Raw genomic sequence first — 18,495 nt, 5'->3', positions numbered from 1 at the left:
ACACTCAGAATGACATATGAACGAATAGGAGAATGTGTTACATTTAAAGGAGTTAAAAACGCATGCTTGGATTTTATATATCATTTGTAGAAATGTTCTTCTGCACCGCGACTCCGGTTGCTTGAACAGCTTGGATATCATAAAATGGTACTTTCACGCTGGTCTCCGTATTTAATCTTACTGTCAGCATTCCCGTAGTAAGATTTACATCAATATCAGTAATGACACGGAGTTTTTCCAACAACTGAGCACGATTACTAGCTTCTGGACGATCTGGCCTGTTGGTTGGTTGTTGTTTAAATCCTCACCACTATTTTTATATCTTATAAACTTCAATACGACTCAAACAATCATCACCATAAACTTTGTCAATTCTCAAGTTTAATGCGCAATTTTATATTTGCTCTTTGTAAAAATCCCACAATTGCACAGCTTTTCCTTTTTGAAATGGCTGTAACTTTAATATTGGCACCCGATTCATATGAAGTTAAGTACGCTTTAAAGGAAGATAACACAGTACAAGAGCTAATCTGGAGGGTGAGAAATTCCAAGTCAGGGTGATGTTACTAGGTCAGTATAGTAAAACCGACAAAGGGTTTGGCCTTCGTATGTGTCAGTTGCCAAAATGTTACAACTAAGCGAAAAAACATCAAGATAAGGAAAAAATTTAAAAGGTCATAAAAAAAAACTGACACATACGAACGCCAAATCCTTTGAGAGTTTTACTATTCTGACCTAGTACCATCACCCTGACTTGGAATTTCTCACCCCCCAGACAATAATCCCAAAAATGTTCCACAGTGTAATCAGTGTGATGCTTCATTTGAATGGTTCTTCTAATACTGAAGACCTTGTATGAGTGAAATGTTACTCCACCCTGTGAGTTGAGTTAATTAAGACCATTATTATTATTTATTGCACATTCCTGAGAATTATCGAACAAATCTGTATTTTTGTCGTTATAGTATTATGTATATTATTTGACTCGTTTATTTGTTTAAATATTGTATACGTAAAACTAACTAAGCACAATCGGTTTAGTTCGCTCTCAACACAATAAATACAAATATATACGTACTATATAAAATCGTAGCAAATGGTTATTGTTGCATATATATTTATTTTGTCGTATATTTTATTTATATGTGCTGTATTTTTTAATTTAATCGTACCTGCGTATACTCCAACTAATGAGATTACTTAATATAAATAATATATATATAGTATGTATACAACTTATATTTGCGCGTAACATTATAAGAAAATTATTAACAAAAAACTATCACTAAAATTAAACAGTTTAACAAGCGCCTATTGATTTAAAATTTTAATAATCTGTTGGTCTTAATATTTGTTTTTATGCACAATCACATTTACTTTTGCGACGATTTTCAAATTGAAAGATAATCTTACAATAAATGAATACATTTTGATAACTTTTCTTCGCAAGACCACATATCTATATGACCAACATCTGTAAACAATTATTTGTGTGTGTGTACTATTAATATTTTATAATTTTTTTAAGTATAAGTATAAATTATAGTTACGTTTGTGTGTGGAACAAATTCAATAGTTTCATTACTTAGGCTTAAGCGTGTGATGTGGACGATAATTATTTACATTTACTACGCCCTTAAATACTTGTATAAAAAGCTTTGATATCGATATCGGTTTTCGGTTCTTGCGTTGGAAAAAGGTTGCTTGATATGACAATCAGTGTGACGCTTGATTTAAATATTGTTACGGTCAATAACTAGAACCACTGTAGTGCATTAGTTAAACACTACATCACTTAAAGTTCATACACCTACATGCGTATCGCACATTCAGTTTCTTTTACTCTTATAAATGTAAACTGCTATCTAAAGAAAGTATTTATATGTTGCGGTCTTCACATTCAAAAATTTCTGAGTTATATTCAATTCCAAGTAGCAAGCATTCTAACTTTACTCCATCCTCAAGACTTTCGAGACACAACTTTCTACTTCCACAAGTACATTATTTTATACATAAACTACGGGCACTACAATTCGTTAGATGGATACATGCTGTGGAAAAGGTATTTCAAATATTTAACTTTTTTACGTGCGTAATATTTCGGGCATTTTACAGTTATCATCATGTAAATATGTATGCAATATTTGGGTAGTATTGTATAGAAAAACATTTCAAACTTCTTGCTTATGCCATCGGTATGTTGTCGGGTAAATACTCAATGAAATTCGCTGGAAATTGTCCTTGTCGGCCATCTACTTCACCATAAAGCCAGTCTTCATTAATTTTGTAAAGGATGGTCACAATTTCATTTTCCTGCAAATGGTAGAAAATGTGATTTTCAAATAAATGATGTACAAACAATGCTAGAGTAAAGTTAGAAATAACGCAGTGAAAAAACCTATATATAACTATATATATATTTGTAATAACAATAAACTGTTAGACTTACCGTCAAAGCCAAATCGCCGTCATACTCGGCTGGGAAATTGTAGAGGCATCGTAGACGTAACGGCTTGGTTTTGGCATTTTCCTCCCCTAAAGGGACTTTTACATCGATATAATTTATTGGAAAAATACCTTCACAGCCAGAGCGCGTGCGACCACGATACCATTCAGCGCTCACCTGTTCCAAGATATAGATTTTCTCGTTCTCCTGCAGATTCATAAACGAAATAATGTTAATAAAAACTTGAAAATGTGAGATCAAAAGACTTCATACACACCCGAAAACTGAGATCACCCTCTTCGACACCATCAAAGGCATAGAGCGCAACGCCATGTGGCCTACTTTCCTCTGCAGCAGCGCCAAGACCCAAGTCACCGTTAAGGGCACCATTCAATTGCAATGCATCCGCTTTGCCTGATATGACGTCCAGCAATGAAACACCGTTTGGTGGCGGTGGTGGCGCACATATCGGCATTGGAGGCGATGGTGGTGTTAATGATGCATTATTACCATGTGTGAATTGCGATTGCTGCAACATCGGCGGTTTAGGAGCACGTGGTTTTTGGGATACTTTTGGTTTGATAATAGTTGGTACACTAAGTGTGGGCGTCGGTGGTAGGAGACTTTTTCCATTACAGAGCGGGTTGTCGTTACTTGATTGAATGCGCGAATTGATGGTGTTAAGATTGCGTACCGGTGCAGTACCGATGCTATTCGTTGCTGCTGTACTACCATATATACTGTCGACTGCCGTATTGAAGCCGCTATCAAAAGCCTCCCAAGGATCGAGCGGACTGGTAGTAGCTGGACGACTGCGTGCACTAAAGTCATCCTCGAAGCCGCTTTCCGGTTGGGAGACACTACCATTATTCGGCGAACTGAAATTCGAATCTGAACTGAAACTATCTACGCTGAGGCAATCACTATTTGACTTCTGTGTGAATGTTGGCGAACTTGGTGGTGAATCGAAACTGATCAGCTGTGCTTCGATTGTGTTCGGCACACCTGTGCCACCTGGATTTACAGCACCCAGAGATGTAAGTGATGTGGACGAGTAACTGCTGTTCCAATTAGCCTGCCAACTTTGACTGTTGTTGAAATTATTTGTTGAATTGCTTGTGGTGCCCCACGTTGTTGTGCTACTGTTGTTTGTTGTTGACACGGATGTGTTGTTAATGGCATAAACTCCGCTGCTGACACCATATATCTTATTTGCTTTATTATTATTGTTGCTAATACTATTACTGCTTTTCTTGCTCTTGAAAATGTTGCTCAGCAACTTTGTTGAATGCGTGGATGGTGGTTGAGGCGCTCTACGACCATTTACTTGCACTTTCGGTGGTGGAGGCCGTGGTGGTGGTACCTTTTTGACATTGCCGTTTGTATTAGCAGCAGCTGCTGCATTGGCACCGAAAGGATCATCCTCCCAATTTGTGGTGGGCGTGTAGCGTGCTTGTGGAAACTTTCGTGTTATCGCCGACTGATTACTGTCCATATTAAAACAGTTATAGTTGTTGTTGCTACTGATACTGTTATTGCGATTAACCATGGGCGTTGCAGTCGAACCTTTCGGTGGTGGTGGTAGACTTATGGTCAATTTCTGTACGCCACGATTCTGTTGCTGATGTATCTGTTGTTGTTGTAATTGTATACGTAGTTGTTCGATACTTGCATTAGCACCGGCGGCAGCATTTTGACCGCGCGCCACTGGTGGTGCAGGCGCAGGACGCGATGGAATCGTCATTTTTATACGAATTCTTATATATCAAACAAAATCAGGAAGTGATTTTGCAAACTTCTGGAAAAACAAGTGTTAATTAATATTGGTTTCAAATATGTAGTAAATACACTTAGTCACTCTAACTCAGTCACTGTAGACACTGCACTCACTTTGTGTTAACTTTAATAAATACAATATAAGAAATGCCACAGGACAATACAAAAATACTGATAATTTTTTTCTGTCGGGCGACACAATCAAAATAAAAACCAATTCTCAGTAATGGTCTTATGAAATTAAAAAAGGAGTAAATAATAAATATTTTGCAGCGCTCTGAGAAATTTGTGTTCACTTTGAAATTGTTGTCGTTGAACTGTTTATGCATCGCAAAAATTCGCCCATTTAACTTTCAGCTGATAAGAAAGTCAACAACGATGACGGTGTAAACAATTAAAGCACAGACGCATGCAATCAGTAGACGTTGGTGGTTTGCAGGAAATCTGCAGTTGAGGTCTCCACCCTTTAAATCGAATTCCTAAAATAATTATTATAATGAACATAAGTTATAATAATTATTATAATTACAAATTTGTAAATACATTTAAACTATACATTGCGCAAAATTGTTGAAATATTAATAAAAAAAATGCAAATTCCTTCGTTCGCATCGGAACATCGTTTCTGACCGCGAATGTATAACAGTTTCCACAACGAAATTCTAAGGTATGATGTATTACATAAACCATCATATAGAATAGCATACGCTAATTGTCTTTCAAGACTTTCAAAATTACATTTTTGAACTGAAAACACATTATTGAAGAGTTGGTTTTCTAATGAAATTACATGTTATATGTTCTTATACAAACAAGTTCTATATGGCATTTCCATGAAAAAAGCACAGAAATTTTTAAAATGAATTGTGCCGAAGTATTTGCGAATAAAAACTGAAAGTGGTAAAAAAAAAAAAATGGTTTAGCTTATTAGAGCATAAATACCATATGTATATCTAATTAGTTGCTTAGTTAGACATATTCAATTTTAATTACGCACCAATTCGTCTGCGTTTGGGATTTTACACCGCAATTTCAATTACGTTTATAGAAAACATTTATTATCGAGATAGGAATACCAATAAATTTAGCTATGACACCCCTTATCAGGAGAAAACACCCCGACAAATTGTGCGACCAGACAATGGCTTGCAAATAAAATAAAATACTCAAACGCAAGAGGTGATCCCTTGTGACACAATTGGCGCCACAATAATAAAATTACTTAATATATACACATACGAATATAGGTATATAAAATATATGTATATTATAGTATATTTATGCAATAAATTTGTATAGATACGAGTTAGTGGGAATGACCGATAGGCGACGTAATTGAAACTGTTATTTTGCAATTTAAATTATGACAAATAAATCAGTTTAGAGCCTCTATATTGATTTGATTGATCACACAAACTGCGACTTCTTGAGGGCAAATCAATTGGGTAACAGATGTTTAGATTCGTGATGCTTATTCAATCATTTACGCATTTCTCTATTATCAAGGGTTATTCTGTATTAGAAACAACAAATAGGAAAAATAGAAGGCCGAGCCGACATCTTCCATAACTGAACACATTTCATGAACAAAACGTTTCAATTATTATTTGCCTACAAAACCAATTCCGGACCGGACAATTTTAGTAATATTTCGTTAAAATTATCTCTGATAAACGGACAAGATTTCATAAAATTTGTTAATATTGTGTACAATTTATAGGTCCCGCTTAAGAACAATACCTAAAATAATCACAGCAAACAAATTGTCTTGCGTTGGGGCCGTCCAGTTCGAGGTGGCTCAACGGAAGCTATTGGGATAATTGTCATTCATTCGTTCCTGGCTGACATTGGCTCATATTTAGTAGTTCAATAATTCAATAGAAATATAGTCCTGAATTGCAGCTTCTGACTCTAGAGATACATTTTCAACACTCGTTTTTCCACGCCCCCATATATGGATAGCCTTCTTAAGCGGACAAAAACACGTCGACAGTTTCTTGATAGCATACTCCTATAACGTTAAACGATGCGAAAACTGAGGCAAAACCTTATGACGTAACTCATAACAGTCAATATTATATTTTTGCTTTTTTGTGCGTTGTTTTCTTAAAATTATACTGTTATCGAATGCATTTCATGCATTGAGTTTAATTCCACACACTCATATAACAAACATTTTTCCCATCTTACTAAATTTTATCGTTTGTTTAGACTCGATTTCAAATAATATAATGAATAAAAAATATAAATGTATACACAAGTATAGACTATTTAGTTATTTTCTTTGTTTTTATATATACATACATATATATGCATACATATTTTTATTTCTTTAATTGCTGCCTATTTTCTGATAACACATTCCGGTTTTTGAGGCCATTGCATTATCGTCAACTGCCGCCAGCGACACACAAGCATGTAATTGGCCGACCGACTATTGGTTGCCTGATCTGCCAGTTTATGTACTCGTGTTCCATCGTGCCGGGTACGAGTATCGCGGGTTCTTTGCATTTTTTAAATAAAATACATACAAATACGCGACGTGGAAAATAAGAATGAATGAAATGTTTGAACATATGTACATTTGTATGTTTTTTGTACATAGGTAGAATTAGGGGGTGTTTAGAGGGTTGGATGGTGGCTTTGACATTCATTCTTTTGTACATGCTGTTTCGACTAAATATTTACTAACATACGAATGTAGGATGTGTTTGTGTAGTATTAAAATGACGAAAGCAGAATTTTGTTTACATCGCAATATATTATTAAAAAAGTATATACATTCCATATGTACATTTTCAGGAATTTATAGAAGCACAAGCAAAAATAAGAATTAAGATTTATAGTAGGGATGAAAGTATAAATTTGTAAAACCACTCTTCAAAATAATCGTGGATGATTAAAAATTAAGTGTTCGTGTGATAATTACTACCAACTTTGTTTTAAAAAAAACCGGTAATTATGTAAATGGAACTGAGACAATTACCGATGTTTAAAAATAAAAACAAAATTAGCGAAAAAAAAGAATATGAAACTTGAAAAAATAAAATCTATGACATACTCACATACTAAACTTTTTGTATACTATATGTAGATATGTAAATATTGTAAAATGGGGAAAGCTTGTACATTTTGTTTATTGAGCGAATACAAAGTCATTTTCACGACTGATTTTTGATGTGTAAAATAGAAGTATTTTAAATGTAATTTAACTGTTTCATTATTACTGCACAAAAACATGTATTTTGCTATGAAAATATATATAACAACAAGGGAAGAGAGCGGCGGACTGATGACCGGATGGATGCATATATTTACATACATGTACATACATATATACTGTGTCCAAAAAATAACATTGTATTTATTTTGAAAATTCTTTAGTTATTCTTCCAAATCAATTTCATCCCCTTCAATATAATCCCCACTAGATGCAGTACATTATGCCAATGGATTTTCCAATCTTCGAAACACTGGTTGTAGTCACTTTCCGGGTGGCCTTCAGTTCCATCTTCGCTGCGGCTTTTGAGCTTGGTGAACAGCCAGAAGTCGCACGGCGTCAGATCAGGTGAATACGGTGGTTGCGGAACGATATGGGTTCAGTTTTTGGCAAAATGATCATTTAATGCAAATTCTTTGCTCAACAAATTTCGACATCGCAAAAAACGAAAAACTCACTTTTAGTAGCTCACAAAACGACAAGAATCTCAAACACTAATGAATATTTTGTCATGAAATTTGACATAAATGTAACTGACAACACAACAGTACTACCAACCTAAAAAAAAATTCTCCAAATAATTCGACGCGCGCAGTTTAAATTCAAATGTCACCTTATTTTTTGGTTATGCATACCTTAGCGCTTCACATAGTATGTCTAATTATAAGTACAATACTTGAATAGCTTTTAATTACATAAACAAAAGTATTACAACGAAATGTACTTTTTGTGTGCAGCTCTACGATTATTGCTAGTCGTACGTGGTAATAAATGCATATACATATATGTGCTTATGTAAGTTTTTACATATATGCATCTCAAGGTCGTGCAAACATGCAATGCATGAAATATATTTAAAAAAAAAAAACTAAAACATTTCCATATGTGTAAACAATTTAATAAAAAAAAAATAAAGCGTAAATGGAGCATTGATAATAAGTAAACTTGCCAATATTTAATATATTTATATTTACCAAACCACATAAATAGTCAGAAAAAGAATTATAACATAAACATGGGTGAAAAAGTTAAAAGTACTTGAAAAAATGCCGGCATATTTATGTACATACATATGTACATATGTATTTCCACTATTTGCATATAGTGTATGGGGACCAATTAAAAGGCGACCGTCCACCGTGTTGTTCAACCTGTGGTATAAGTAACAAGTGAATCGTAAAAATAAAATAATGGCAAGAGCGTGGGGTACGAAGTGAAAGCATCAATATTTGAAAATCACAATGAGAAACTGTCAAGGCAAATGAACAAGTGCAATTGCACTAAGTAAATTCACCTTTGGAAGCAACGACGTAAAGAATGATTTAACTTAATTTCACGAAAAATTTGACAGCGCAATTTAAGAGGCGAAAAAAAAATTTGCATTTAAAAGTGATCTGCAATTGATAGAGCATTTATGACACCAAGGATCGGAACGTCTAAAAAGACATTATAGAATCCCTTATGCTGCCACATAATGAATAGAAAATACCCCTTCCGTAATTGTAAAAAGAAAATCGATGGCAGCAACGTGGCAATACTGATCAGTTTTTCAAAAAAGGGTTCTGAAGGTATGGATAAATATACTCCAATCCATAGTTGCCACGGCGATTTAAAGCAGTGATTGGGAGTAATGAGCTTGCCTGTTCCCACAACAGTCGGGTCTACATAACCGGTACTGACCGAAAAATCTAAAGATTTGCTATAATTTTACTAAAAATAATGTACCGTTGTTTTTTCTTATTGAATATACGTACTATAGATGTTACATCGACATTTATTACATTAAATAAGCAACTGTGAAATTCTAATAAATTCGTTTTGTTTACATTAATAAACATTTAATATTTAATACAAAATTAAAATAGTGTCAGTGACCAAATCAGCGTGCCTTTTGATACTCCGCAGTTTTTCACTCTCATTTATATAACGTAAGTGAGTGTGTTTGTATGTTTTCAGAAACATATTTCAGTTGCTAAAGTATACTCCGACTGCTTCAAATTTTTATTGATATTTTGATATTATTCATGCTTGTATGTGTGTTCGCATTATGCTTAATTAGCTTTACATTTATTGTCACAAATATTAAAAATAAAAAAGTTTTCAAAAGTTATTATAAGTAGTGTGATATAGACCTTACCATATATAGTATAAATGAAATCATAAAACACGAAGGTAATTATTATACTAACCGACAAAAAACGACTGTAAATGTTAACAGACGTATCTACAATTTGACTACATATTTATGAATGTATATGCATTTATTCCATGATGAGAAAATTTAGGTAAATTCTAATAACGAATAAAAACGACAAATTACTAACAGGTTTTCAAACAATACAATTTATTCACCACATAATTCCATATTTAGGAATAGTTATACAGCGTCTACCTATAGGAATTTCGTGATTTTGACAGCTCGTTGTAGCCATGTTTCTTTACCGATCTGTGTCAAATTTTGTCAGTGTTTTCAGTAAGGTTTGCCATTGCATTATGTCACATTTCACAACATGATAAAATATTAAATTACCCGAAAAATTCACAAATTTGATGAAATCTACACGGACGAACTTTATTTGGACTGTGCGCAGATGGAAACATTGCGAACAAAGTTTGGAGTTAATTCGAGAAATGCTTAAGGGCCATTCACATAAAACTTCCCTTCACAACGCTTTGCTTTCAGTGTCTTTCTCTAATTTAATGTCGACTGTGGTATGGCAACGCGTAAAAAGATGGGAGTCGTCCAACATTTTGTTTGGATTCGCGTCAAAAACTTTTTATGTGAACGTGGTCATACATTGGCCATTAAACTCCTCTGGATTATATAAAATCAAAGGTTTATGCCAATTAACTAGCAACGCTCGAGAAGCTAGAAAACACAATTTTGAGAACCATGCTGAAATGCTGCACGGGGTCATCGAAGATTGGCATAAATGGGGGTGAAGATCTACAAACGGAGCCATGGTGGCAATTTGGCTTACATTTTGCTTAAATAATAGGCATAGCAATAACGGTATTTTGACCAAATTTCACTGTTTTATATTATTTTAACATCACGTCGTTTTTGTTGGAAGACCCTTTATTTGGAAAGGTTCGATGGTGAAAGTGTATGGGTTCATAAGAACATATTTTTTATAAATATTATTCGATCGTTTTTCTTATAAACTCTTGTTCCGGATCGTCCAGATGGTATGACCAACTTGCACTAATTTCCATGTTTAACGGTCGATACATAGTTAGACAGTCAAAAAAGTACGTGCTATCTTCATAGGCAAGTTATTGCATATGCAACGAGTCTCGCATGTCACTAATCACCTCATTGGGACTACCGTTAAGATATTTAGATGACAGCTAACATATTACTTTCGTCAAAACAGGGTATAAGATGTTTTAAGAACGAATACAGAATTGTAAATCGCTAAGCTCAAGAATGATACATACCTGTTACAATTCGCTATTGAGGTGTGCAAACCAACATCCACAGGACAACGAAACAGCTTTATACCCTTCACACATATATTTATAATTTGCCTTTTTGCGCACCCAAGGCTTATTCGAAACTATATAACAACAACACAATAAAGAACCTTTTTTACCCGCTCGCTTTGCTGATGGTGAACAGCTGCGTTTACCTAGCAGCAACGACAAAAAATGTTGATAGAAGGAATCGCTAACGATTATACGCGGTGGTTGTTATTTTGATTGTTTCTATAGTTTGTATTGTATATTGTAGAATATACTCGAAATTATGACCCATAAATTAAGATTTATTAAATTATATAAAATGAATTTCGATGTATTCGTACCGTTTTATTATATCTTTAATATATGCAGGTTCTCAGACATTCGGTCTTCAAAAATAATTCCAGTCACAATGACAACTACACCTTTAAATTCACTAATGTTGTGGTTTCCAGAAAAACACTGTACAATACAATTTCTCACCTTAACTTAATAGAGGACACTATTCACAACTTGTAAGTTATTATGATAATATTTTACCAATCTTATGACATTATAATTCTGCAACTTGTAGAAATTATTATTTTTTCATTAACTTCACAAAAACGTTTTTACACATCCGCAACAACAGCACTTTCGTGTTGTGTCGTTTCAAAATTGCAATTATATGAGACATTTTCTTAATTACCGTTTTACAATTACCTTGTTTGTCGAGCAACGAAGACAAATATAACACATACCCCTTCCATTTTATGTGTTAGAATGAAAGCAATATATGTTTTTCATCTTTCTTTCACATAAAACGGCAGTTGAAAGATAGTACGAACAAAAATTTGCTATGAGTCATTTATTAGGGTTGCCAAGCGACTAATCAAAAATTAGTCCACATTTCTCTTAAAATGAAATATAGTTGAACTCCCCTAACTCAAATCACCATAATCCACAAAAATCTTCGAAAGACTAGGAGTCATGTAAGGAAATTTGATTTCTATTGCCGATTCAAGAATTCAGTTGTATTGGTTCGAGTTCCGTAAGTTCAATTTTCTAGTGTCAGAACTTAAACAAGTTTTAAAAGAGTTTTAAGTAATTCAATTTATTTCCTATTTCATTGGATAGAACAAACCTCCTTAGATAATTAATGACACAGAGCATAGGTATAAAATTTAATATTTCCATTTTTGAATAACTAAAATATAATGATTAATCAATAAAAATAAAATATATTGATGAATAAGTTGTCTAAGCAAAGTTTTTTTAATATATAAATCATTGAAATATGTTTTGATCATTCCAATTTTCAAGGCGGCGTTTCTTTCACATAAAAACGCAAGTTGAAGATTGATAATTTAAAAAAAGAATTTTATAAGCATATTTAAAGTGTTCAAAGGAAAAAGTCAGGAAATCCTAACAATAAATAATTAATTCTACTCAACTTAAACATATAATTGGTTCATTTAAATAGGATTAAATTAAATTTATTTCAAAAAATGTTTAATAGTTTATTGCTCTATTGTAGAAGTAGTTGAAACAAAGACTATTTATTATGTTTTTATTTCTGTCCTTTTATGATCCTATGCTTCTATTCTTTTATTCCTTATTGCTGAGAAAACTTTTTTGTAAAAGTCATTAAATATACATTCCAAAAATTATACAAGAGACTAAAAAGCAACTACATTTTAATATAAAAAATAATATCTTACACTGTAACTACTGCCGAAGAAACAATTATAATTCTGTAAAATTTATTAGTTTTGTAGTAAAAGATATTGAAGTTAGTCTCCGGTAAATTAAAGCAACGTAAAACTCAATGTGCAACATTTGATCAAATAGACATTTTTTAAGGAATAATATGTATTTTTAAATGTGATAACTTTAATTATTTAAACTTTCAATCTACAACGCTAATCGATGCAGTGAAATTCGCGCAATTACCTATTTACTTATGAATCATGTTTGTTTCGATAGTGCCAAGTATAAAATTTGGCAGCTACCCCGGGGTTTATAAGAAAAATTCACACAAACATTCTCACCTACACATTCAAATAGTTCACACATACACACGACCACGCCTACAATGCACTGCAGCTTTCCATGGAGCGCTTCCTTCTGTAGTTCTTTCGCACTGATCAACTGTGATATGGTCTTATTTAATGTTTTAGGTGCACCAGTTAATGCTGCTGCTGCTGCTATTATATAGATTAATGCTGCAGTGGAAATTGGAATAGGGCGTTGTTTTTGTTGTGACCAGTTATTTACGGCTGAATGCCCTCACGAAATAATGCAATTACTCTTTTCCTGTGGATTACCATTTTCACTCTCAATGGATATGAGAAGTCGATGAAATATATCAGCAACAGACTAAAATGTTATAATTTTAACACAAATTAAAATATAATTTGTTAATTATTACCTCATTTTGCTTAGCTGAAGTTTCCAGAAATATAGCTCGCCATGATTCAGCTAATTTACGCCCTTCTTCAGTAGACACCATGCGCTCTTGGTGTAAATCGGTTTTGTTTCCAACTAATACAACAGGTACACTGCAAAATTATATATGAATGGTATTTGGTAAAGAAAACTGAAACCAAATTTGTATATTGTTTTATTTACTATTTCTTTCCCATTACATCCAATAACTTTTCGTAAATAATTTTTATCACTTCAAAAGACTTTTGACTGGTTATTGAATAAACAAGAACATATCCGTGAAAGTCCATGCTATATTGCACTGGGAATATGCTGTACTCATCCTGTCCAGCTGTATCAACTACTTTGACTTCGTAGTCCTGCGAATTCACTCGAGCTATTTTCGTAAAGGCTAATGTGAGAAAAAGTAATTAGATACATTGTGTGGTAAATAATTTTATAATTTTTTCTGCTAAGATACCAGTAAAAGATAATACAACAAAATTTTGTAATATAATTGGGGTAGCTTCACGATAATATAACTCATAACGATTTACTTCCGTACATTTTAGATTTCGGTTTTATGTTAGTATCCTTTTGAGGTTTGACGGGCGACCATTTGAAAACATAGAAACACATTTAAATGCGCTTGAAAAATATTAAAGTTAGAAACCTTATGAATTTGCTAATACTATATTCAAACCATGATTCAATCATAAAATCATGATACAAACATACATATGTAAGTAACTTAAAATGTCCTACAAAATTCTTGCCACGCTCACGTCTATACTTGCTTATATGTACATATATATTATGAATCTATAACACAAAGAATCTACTGAAAACATATGTATATATAGCTTTTTTTTACAAATTACACACAATATTCACATTTACTTATAAATAACATAAAATTGAAGTAAGGAATTAGGAATTACGGTATAAGAATTTTGGAATAATACAGCTTACAACGTAATTTCCTTCAAGGATTTTAAGAAGCTGGTATACGAGTATACACAGATCACTCGTCAAACAACTTTCCATTGTTATTGTTATTTATTTCTGAGTTATTGAAATTAGCAATGAGCGAGATACATAGTACGAAATTTTTGCGAATAAAGTATTGAGAAGATATAAATTTATATTGTACATTTTTTATACAAAACTACTTAAAACGTAAAACAATATATTAGGAGTGTACTTATTTCATTTAGGCGAGGTCAACAGTCACAGCGATAACATTAAAGATTAACCACATACCGTACATCGATGTCATTCATTAAAAATTTGCGTAACCTACACGTAAAAGAAGCATGTGCGTATCTTCTTGCTTTAAAAATAAGATATGACTATTCCTTGCACCCATATTGATATATTCTTCAAATCTAACCTTTTAATTATGATTCACAACTTTCCAATATTTGTATATGTACTTACTGTTCTCAATTGTCGGATCATAGGAGTCCACAAATTGACCCTCAACAAATTGTATGCACAGCGATGATTTGCCTATGCAGTTACAGGCAACAACAAAAGACATTATGGAATATTAGCCCCAATGAAGGAACATAAAATTAAAAATGTAAGAGAAAGCAAATATGCAAAATATCCATATAAATCATAGAGAATGTATTCGAGTATTCACATATATATATAAATACGCATTTTTACAGATTTCAAGAGATAATATAAATAATTACGACATAAATATAAAAAATTAATGTACGTATGGGGATTTGTTATATTATCTCTGCTATCTGGAATCCAGGAAGTGAGCGACCCTAATGTCCTACCCACAGAGCTGTAGCCCATCATGGCAATATTGCGTTCCTTGAGTGGCATTTTCAATTATTTTCTTTAAAACAGATTTTACAAACTCTCTTGTTTTAACTATTTATTTAATGCACACTTTTTTACACAAATTGCGTACTTAAAAATTAAATCTTCACGATAACTTCTCCAAAAAAATTTACTACTTCGATTGTGGACTATTTTCTTATGTACCCTGATTTATCACAATTCATTTCGGAGGTTTTTCTTATATTTCTAATATGTCTCCTCTTTTCAGCTGTTTTCAATAAATCTCACATATAGTTGCCTTTATCACGCGGATTAACTTTTTCTACAACTGCTCAGCTGAGTGGCTTTTGTTTCGCACTCATATTCGTTTCTTGAATTTGCTTTCATACCGTAATTTATAATAGGGTTATGTATTTTTGTTAAATAATTTAAAAACAATTTACAAGTAAATATAAATAAATTACTTCTTTTTGGTCATTTTGTCATCAGAATTAATTGAGTAGCACAACCTTTTTATTTTTGAAATTTACTCTGAATATTATAACATTGTTCCCATCATTAACGAAGCTAGCAAAAAGTGATGCTAGAAATAATTAAATATACAAAAGCTGAAGTAGAGGTAGAGATCAATTATTTATTTATTTGTTTTTTTTTTTTTTCATTTATAAACCCATTATTTTATTTTTAATATTTTAGAAGTTCTCATTGGCGGGGCAACGATGTTTGTTTTTACATATTATTTATCAGAACTTTTGCTTTGGTACTGTCATACGTTCTTATTAGACCCTTTTGATTTGTCTATCTTTAAGATATTTAGTTCTTATTAGTAAATTTGCCTAAGGAACAACAACAAAGTTGCATGATTAGAGAATAAGGTCATTTATGTCTACCAACCAGGGTGTGTATTGTGTAGAAACCGGCTAATAGTGGAATGTCCTGGCAACAGAAATTAACAGTTACTTTGGAACTGTGTAAGGATTTTAAAGGTTGAGAAGTTTTTCGAATTCGAGGGTGGGCTTAGCAATTTAAGTACAACGTGTCGAAAGGGAATACTGTGTAATAAATTAGCAGGAAATTGAAAGGAGTAATAGACATTGCTAACTACAACTATTTCCTAGTGTGAGTGGGGTGGCAAATAAACTTGTGACACAACTTTGGATACAGTTTGCCAAACATAAGTTTTTGGTGCACCAGGTAAGGTAGTGAGAATAATAAAATAAAGTGCAATTTGTTTTAATTTATACACATGTATGTATGCAGCTGAATGAGAATCCTGAACGTATTGTGGACGCTGCTGAAAATGCTCTACCAACTGTTAAGGTGTTCGGCGCGACTACTCTCCATGCTCTTTAATGTTTTTTGGTTTGCCTGCAATCTTGCCTCGGCTTGTATCCCCTGGATGACGTTAGTACTGATGGTCGCTTGTGTGGCTTCTAAGTTCGCGAAATTACGTAGCCCGGATGAAAAACGATTGCTTAGACTACTGGGCGGTTGTGCACCGGAAGAACTAACTTATTGGCCAATAGCTAACCGCGGTGCGGGCTATGATGCTCCCGAAAACTCCAGAGCAGCAATCAAAAAGGTACATTCCATGAATTTTGCATCAGATAACATGAGAATGAAAAATCAATATAGCCGGCTTATATCCTGTGATAATTTATGCAAGAATATTAAAGGATTTAATATCATATGTATGTATTCCAGTGTGTGGCACGTGGTTATCGAAACATACTGCTGGAGGCCGGTTTGACAGCGTGTGGTGAAATTGTGATAGTAAATCGCACAACTTTAGAACGAGCCGGTTTGTTGGGTGGCGTTGCACAATACACATTAGACGAATTACGCAAATTAAATATAACAGAGCTACATCCTTTAGGGTAAGCAAGCAAGTAGCTAATCGTACACACATTTGTATAAGATGTGTATTTTTTCTTTTTAGCTCACAATTTGAAGCTGAACAAATACTTACTCTTAATGAATTGTTGCAAATTTTGGAAGAAGAACACCGCATAACTATTTTTTTACATATTTTGGACAACAGTGTACGCATGTTGGAACAGTTAAGAGCTGCAATCGAATCTAATTCACAATTCACATCACGCACAATACTCATCAGCCGTTCACCATATGCTATTTATCAGGTAAAGTGATATAAATAGCATTGCTTAATTATATCCATAATAGGGTATATAGTTTGCAATGAAGTTTGTAACAATCCGAAGGTAACGTCGGATACCCTATACAATATGTATACAAATGGTAAGCTTATCGAGCTAAGTTGGTTTAACCAAAGTGACTGACGGTACACTCTGTAAAATAAATTATGATCGGAGTACTACAGCGTATAGCTATCGAACAAACTGGCCGATCAAAATTATGTTCTTGAATGGAAACTTTTCTACAGCTTCGGTGCAACCGAAGTTAACGTGTTTTCTTGTTATATCTTTTAATTTGTGCTTTAACAGCAAATCTAATACATTTTCAGTTACGTAAATCACGACCGGAATTGATTTGCGGACTTTGGACGGAGAAGTCGCTTTCATTGGCACTTTTGAAGGCGTCAACACTCATAACATCAATTTATGGTGCTTTTTTCCGTAATATCATTGCGCCTGTAATCGGAATCAGTGTTGTTTTTGTCAGCAAGGAAGAATTCAATCTGTACGTTAATGCAACAAACTTAATAATAATACATCATTTACAATCAAATATTAATTTATTTACAGTCACATTGCTGAATTATGGCGCAACGTCGGTGTTCGTCCACTAGTATATAATGTAAATTCACCCAACGAGAAACGCTATTTTCAAAAGACGATGAAAACCCAATATCTAACTGATTCTTTACGCTCTGAGCCTCATCTCCTAATGAAAGCTTAATTCAAATTATTGACTTTCCATATGTACATGAAACTTTTGTACATACAAAAATATGTTTATTATTTTTTTTCTTCATACCTCTTTGAAGATGTAATATCCACACCGTCCCTACGATTTTTTATTGCATCCATATAAATATTATAAGTGTGTTTTTACAAATACTTTGCTGCCATCACAAAATTTAAACGATACAGAAATTAACTTAGCATTTAGATATGCGCTTATGCTTTAATACGAAACCATTCTTACTTATTGCTCCTTTAATTTTATCAGAGTTAAATTGTTGCAAATCCGCATATTTTTGCTCGGTACTGTCATTTCTACATAAAGCCATTACATAAGAAGCTGTAAAGTATTGCGTACAAAATATTTTTTTAATAAAACGAACAAAAAAATATTAAATTAAAAAAAAAACAATAAGTGCGAATAATTAGCATAATAAACATAAATCCAAATAAATGTAGATATATCGAAAAACCTAGGAAGGACATGACTTCTTTAG

At 33.1% G+C, this 18,495-nt stretch overlaps 3 protein-coding genes across 11 annotated transcripts; 1 reads left to right on the top strand and 2 right to left on the bottom strand.

Annotated features, from left to right (window-relative positions):
• Positions 1 to 950: 950 nt before the first annotated feature.
• LOC108970109 (ras guanine nucleotide exchange factor Q) lies at positions 951 to 11,552 on the bottom strand. 6 transcript variants are annotated; one of them, XM_018935263.1, is made up of 4 exons: positions 10,884 to 11,552; positions 2,724 to 4,244; positions 2,450 to 2,653; positions 951 to 2,313 (listed from the first exon to the last, which is right to left on the bottom strand). In XM_018935263.1, exons 2-4 carry the CDS (start codon positions 4,188 to 4,190, stop codon positions 2,185 to 2,187), a joined length of 1,800 nt encoding a protein of 599 aa, XP_018790808.1. In that variant the 5' UTR covers positions 4,191 to 4,244; positions 10,884 to 11,552; the 3' UTR covers positions 951 to 2,184. The 6 variants fall into 6 exon arrangements, with proteins under 6 accessions (XP_018790808.1, XP_018790815.1, XP_018790823.1 ...); XM_018935270.1 differs by having other exon boundaries at positions 2,724 to 4,241; XM_018935278.1 differs by having other exon boundaries at positions 11,388 to 11,552.
• Positions 11,553 to 12,353: 801 nt separating this feature from the next.
• On the bottom strand, positions 12,354 to 15,229 carry LOC108970192 (GTP-binding protein Rheb homolog). Its single transcript, XM_018935420.1, has 5 exons — positions 15,107 to 15,229; positions 14,751 to 14,822; positions 13,515 to 13,722; positions 13,315 to 13,444; positions 12,354 to 13,262 (listed from the first exon to the last, which is right to left on the bottom strand). The coding sequence occupies exons 1-5, from the start codon at positions 15,153 to 15,155 to the stop codon at positions 13,173 to 13,175; spliced, it is 549 nt and encodes a 182-aa protein (XP_018790965.1). The 5' UTR covers positions 15,156 to 15,229; the 3' UTR covers positions 12,354 to 13,172.
• A 243-nt stretch (positions 15,230 to 15,472) lies between these two features.
• LOC108970172 (glycerophosphodiester phosphodiesterase 1) lies at positions 15,473 to 18,209 on the top strand. 4 transcript variants are annotated; one of them, XM_018935404.1, is made up of 7 exons: positions 15,473 to 15,732; positions 16,232 to 16,307; positions 16,374 to 16,695; positions 16,818 to 16,990; positions 17,053 to 17,254; positions 17,599 to 17,774; positions 17,840 to 18,209. In XM_018935404.1, the coding sequence occupies exons 3-7, from the start codon at positions 16,378 to 16,380 to the stop codon at positions 17,991 to 17,993; spliced, it is 1,023 nt and encodes a 340-aa protein (XP_018790949.1). In that variant the 5' UTR covers positions 15,473 to 15,732; positions 16,232 to 16,307; positions 16,374 to 16,377; the 3' UTR covers positions 17,994 to 18,209. The 4 variants fall into 4 exon arrangements, with proteins under 4 accessions (XP_018790949.1, XP_018790936.1, XP_018790944.1 ...); XM_018935399.1 differs by lacking the exon at positions 15,473 to 15,732 and adding an exon at positions 15,845 to 16,169; XM_018935391.1 differs by lacking the exon at positions 15,473 to 15,732 and having other exon boundaries at positions 15,844 to 16,312.
• Positions 18,210 to 18,495: the final 286 nt, after the last annotated feature.

The sequence above is a fragment of the Bactrocera latifrons genome, unplaced genomic scaffold (assembly GCF_001853355.1).
Source record: "Bactrocera latifrons isolate USDA-ARS-PBARC rearing strain unplaced genomic scaffold, ASM185335v1 scaffold_106, whole genome shotgun sequence".
NCBI lineage: Eukaryota > Metazoa > Arthropoda > Insecta > Diptera > Tephritidae > Bactrocera > Bactrocera latifrons.
Note: the sequence above shows the minus strand (reverse complement) of the source record. Positions and strands in the feature narration are given on the sequence as shown.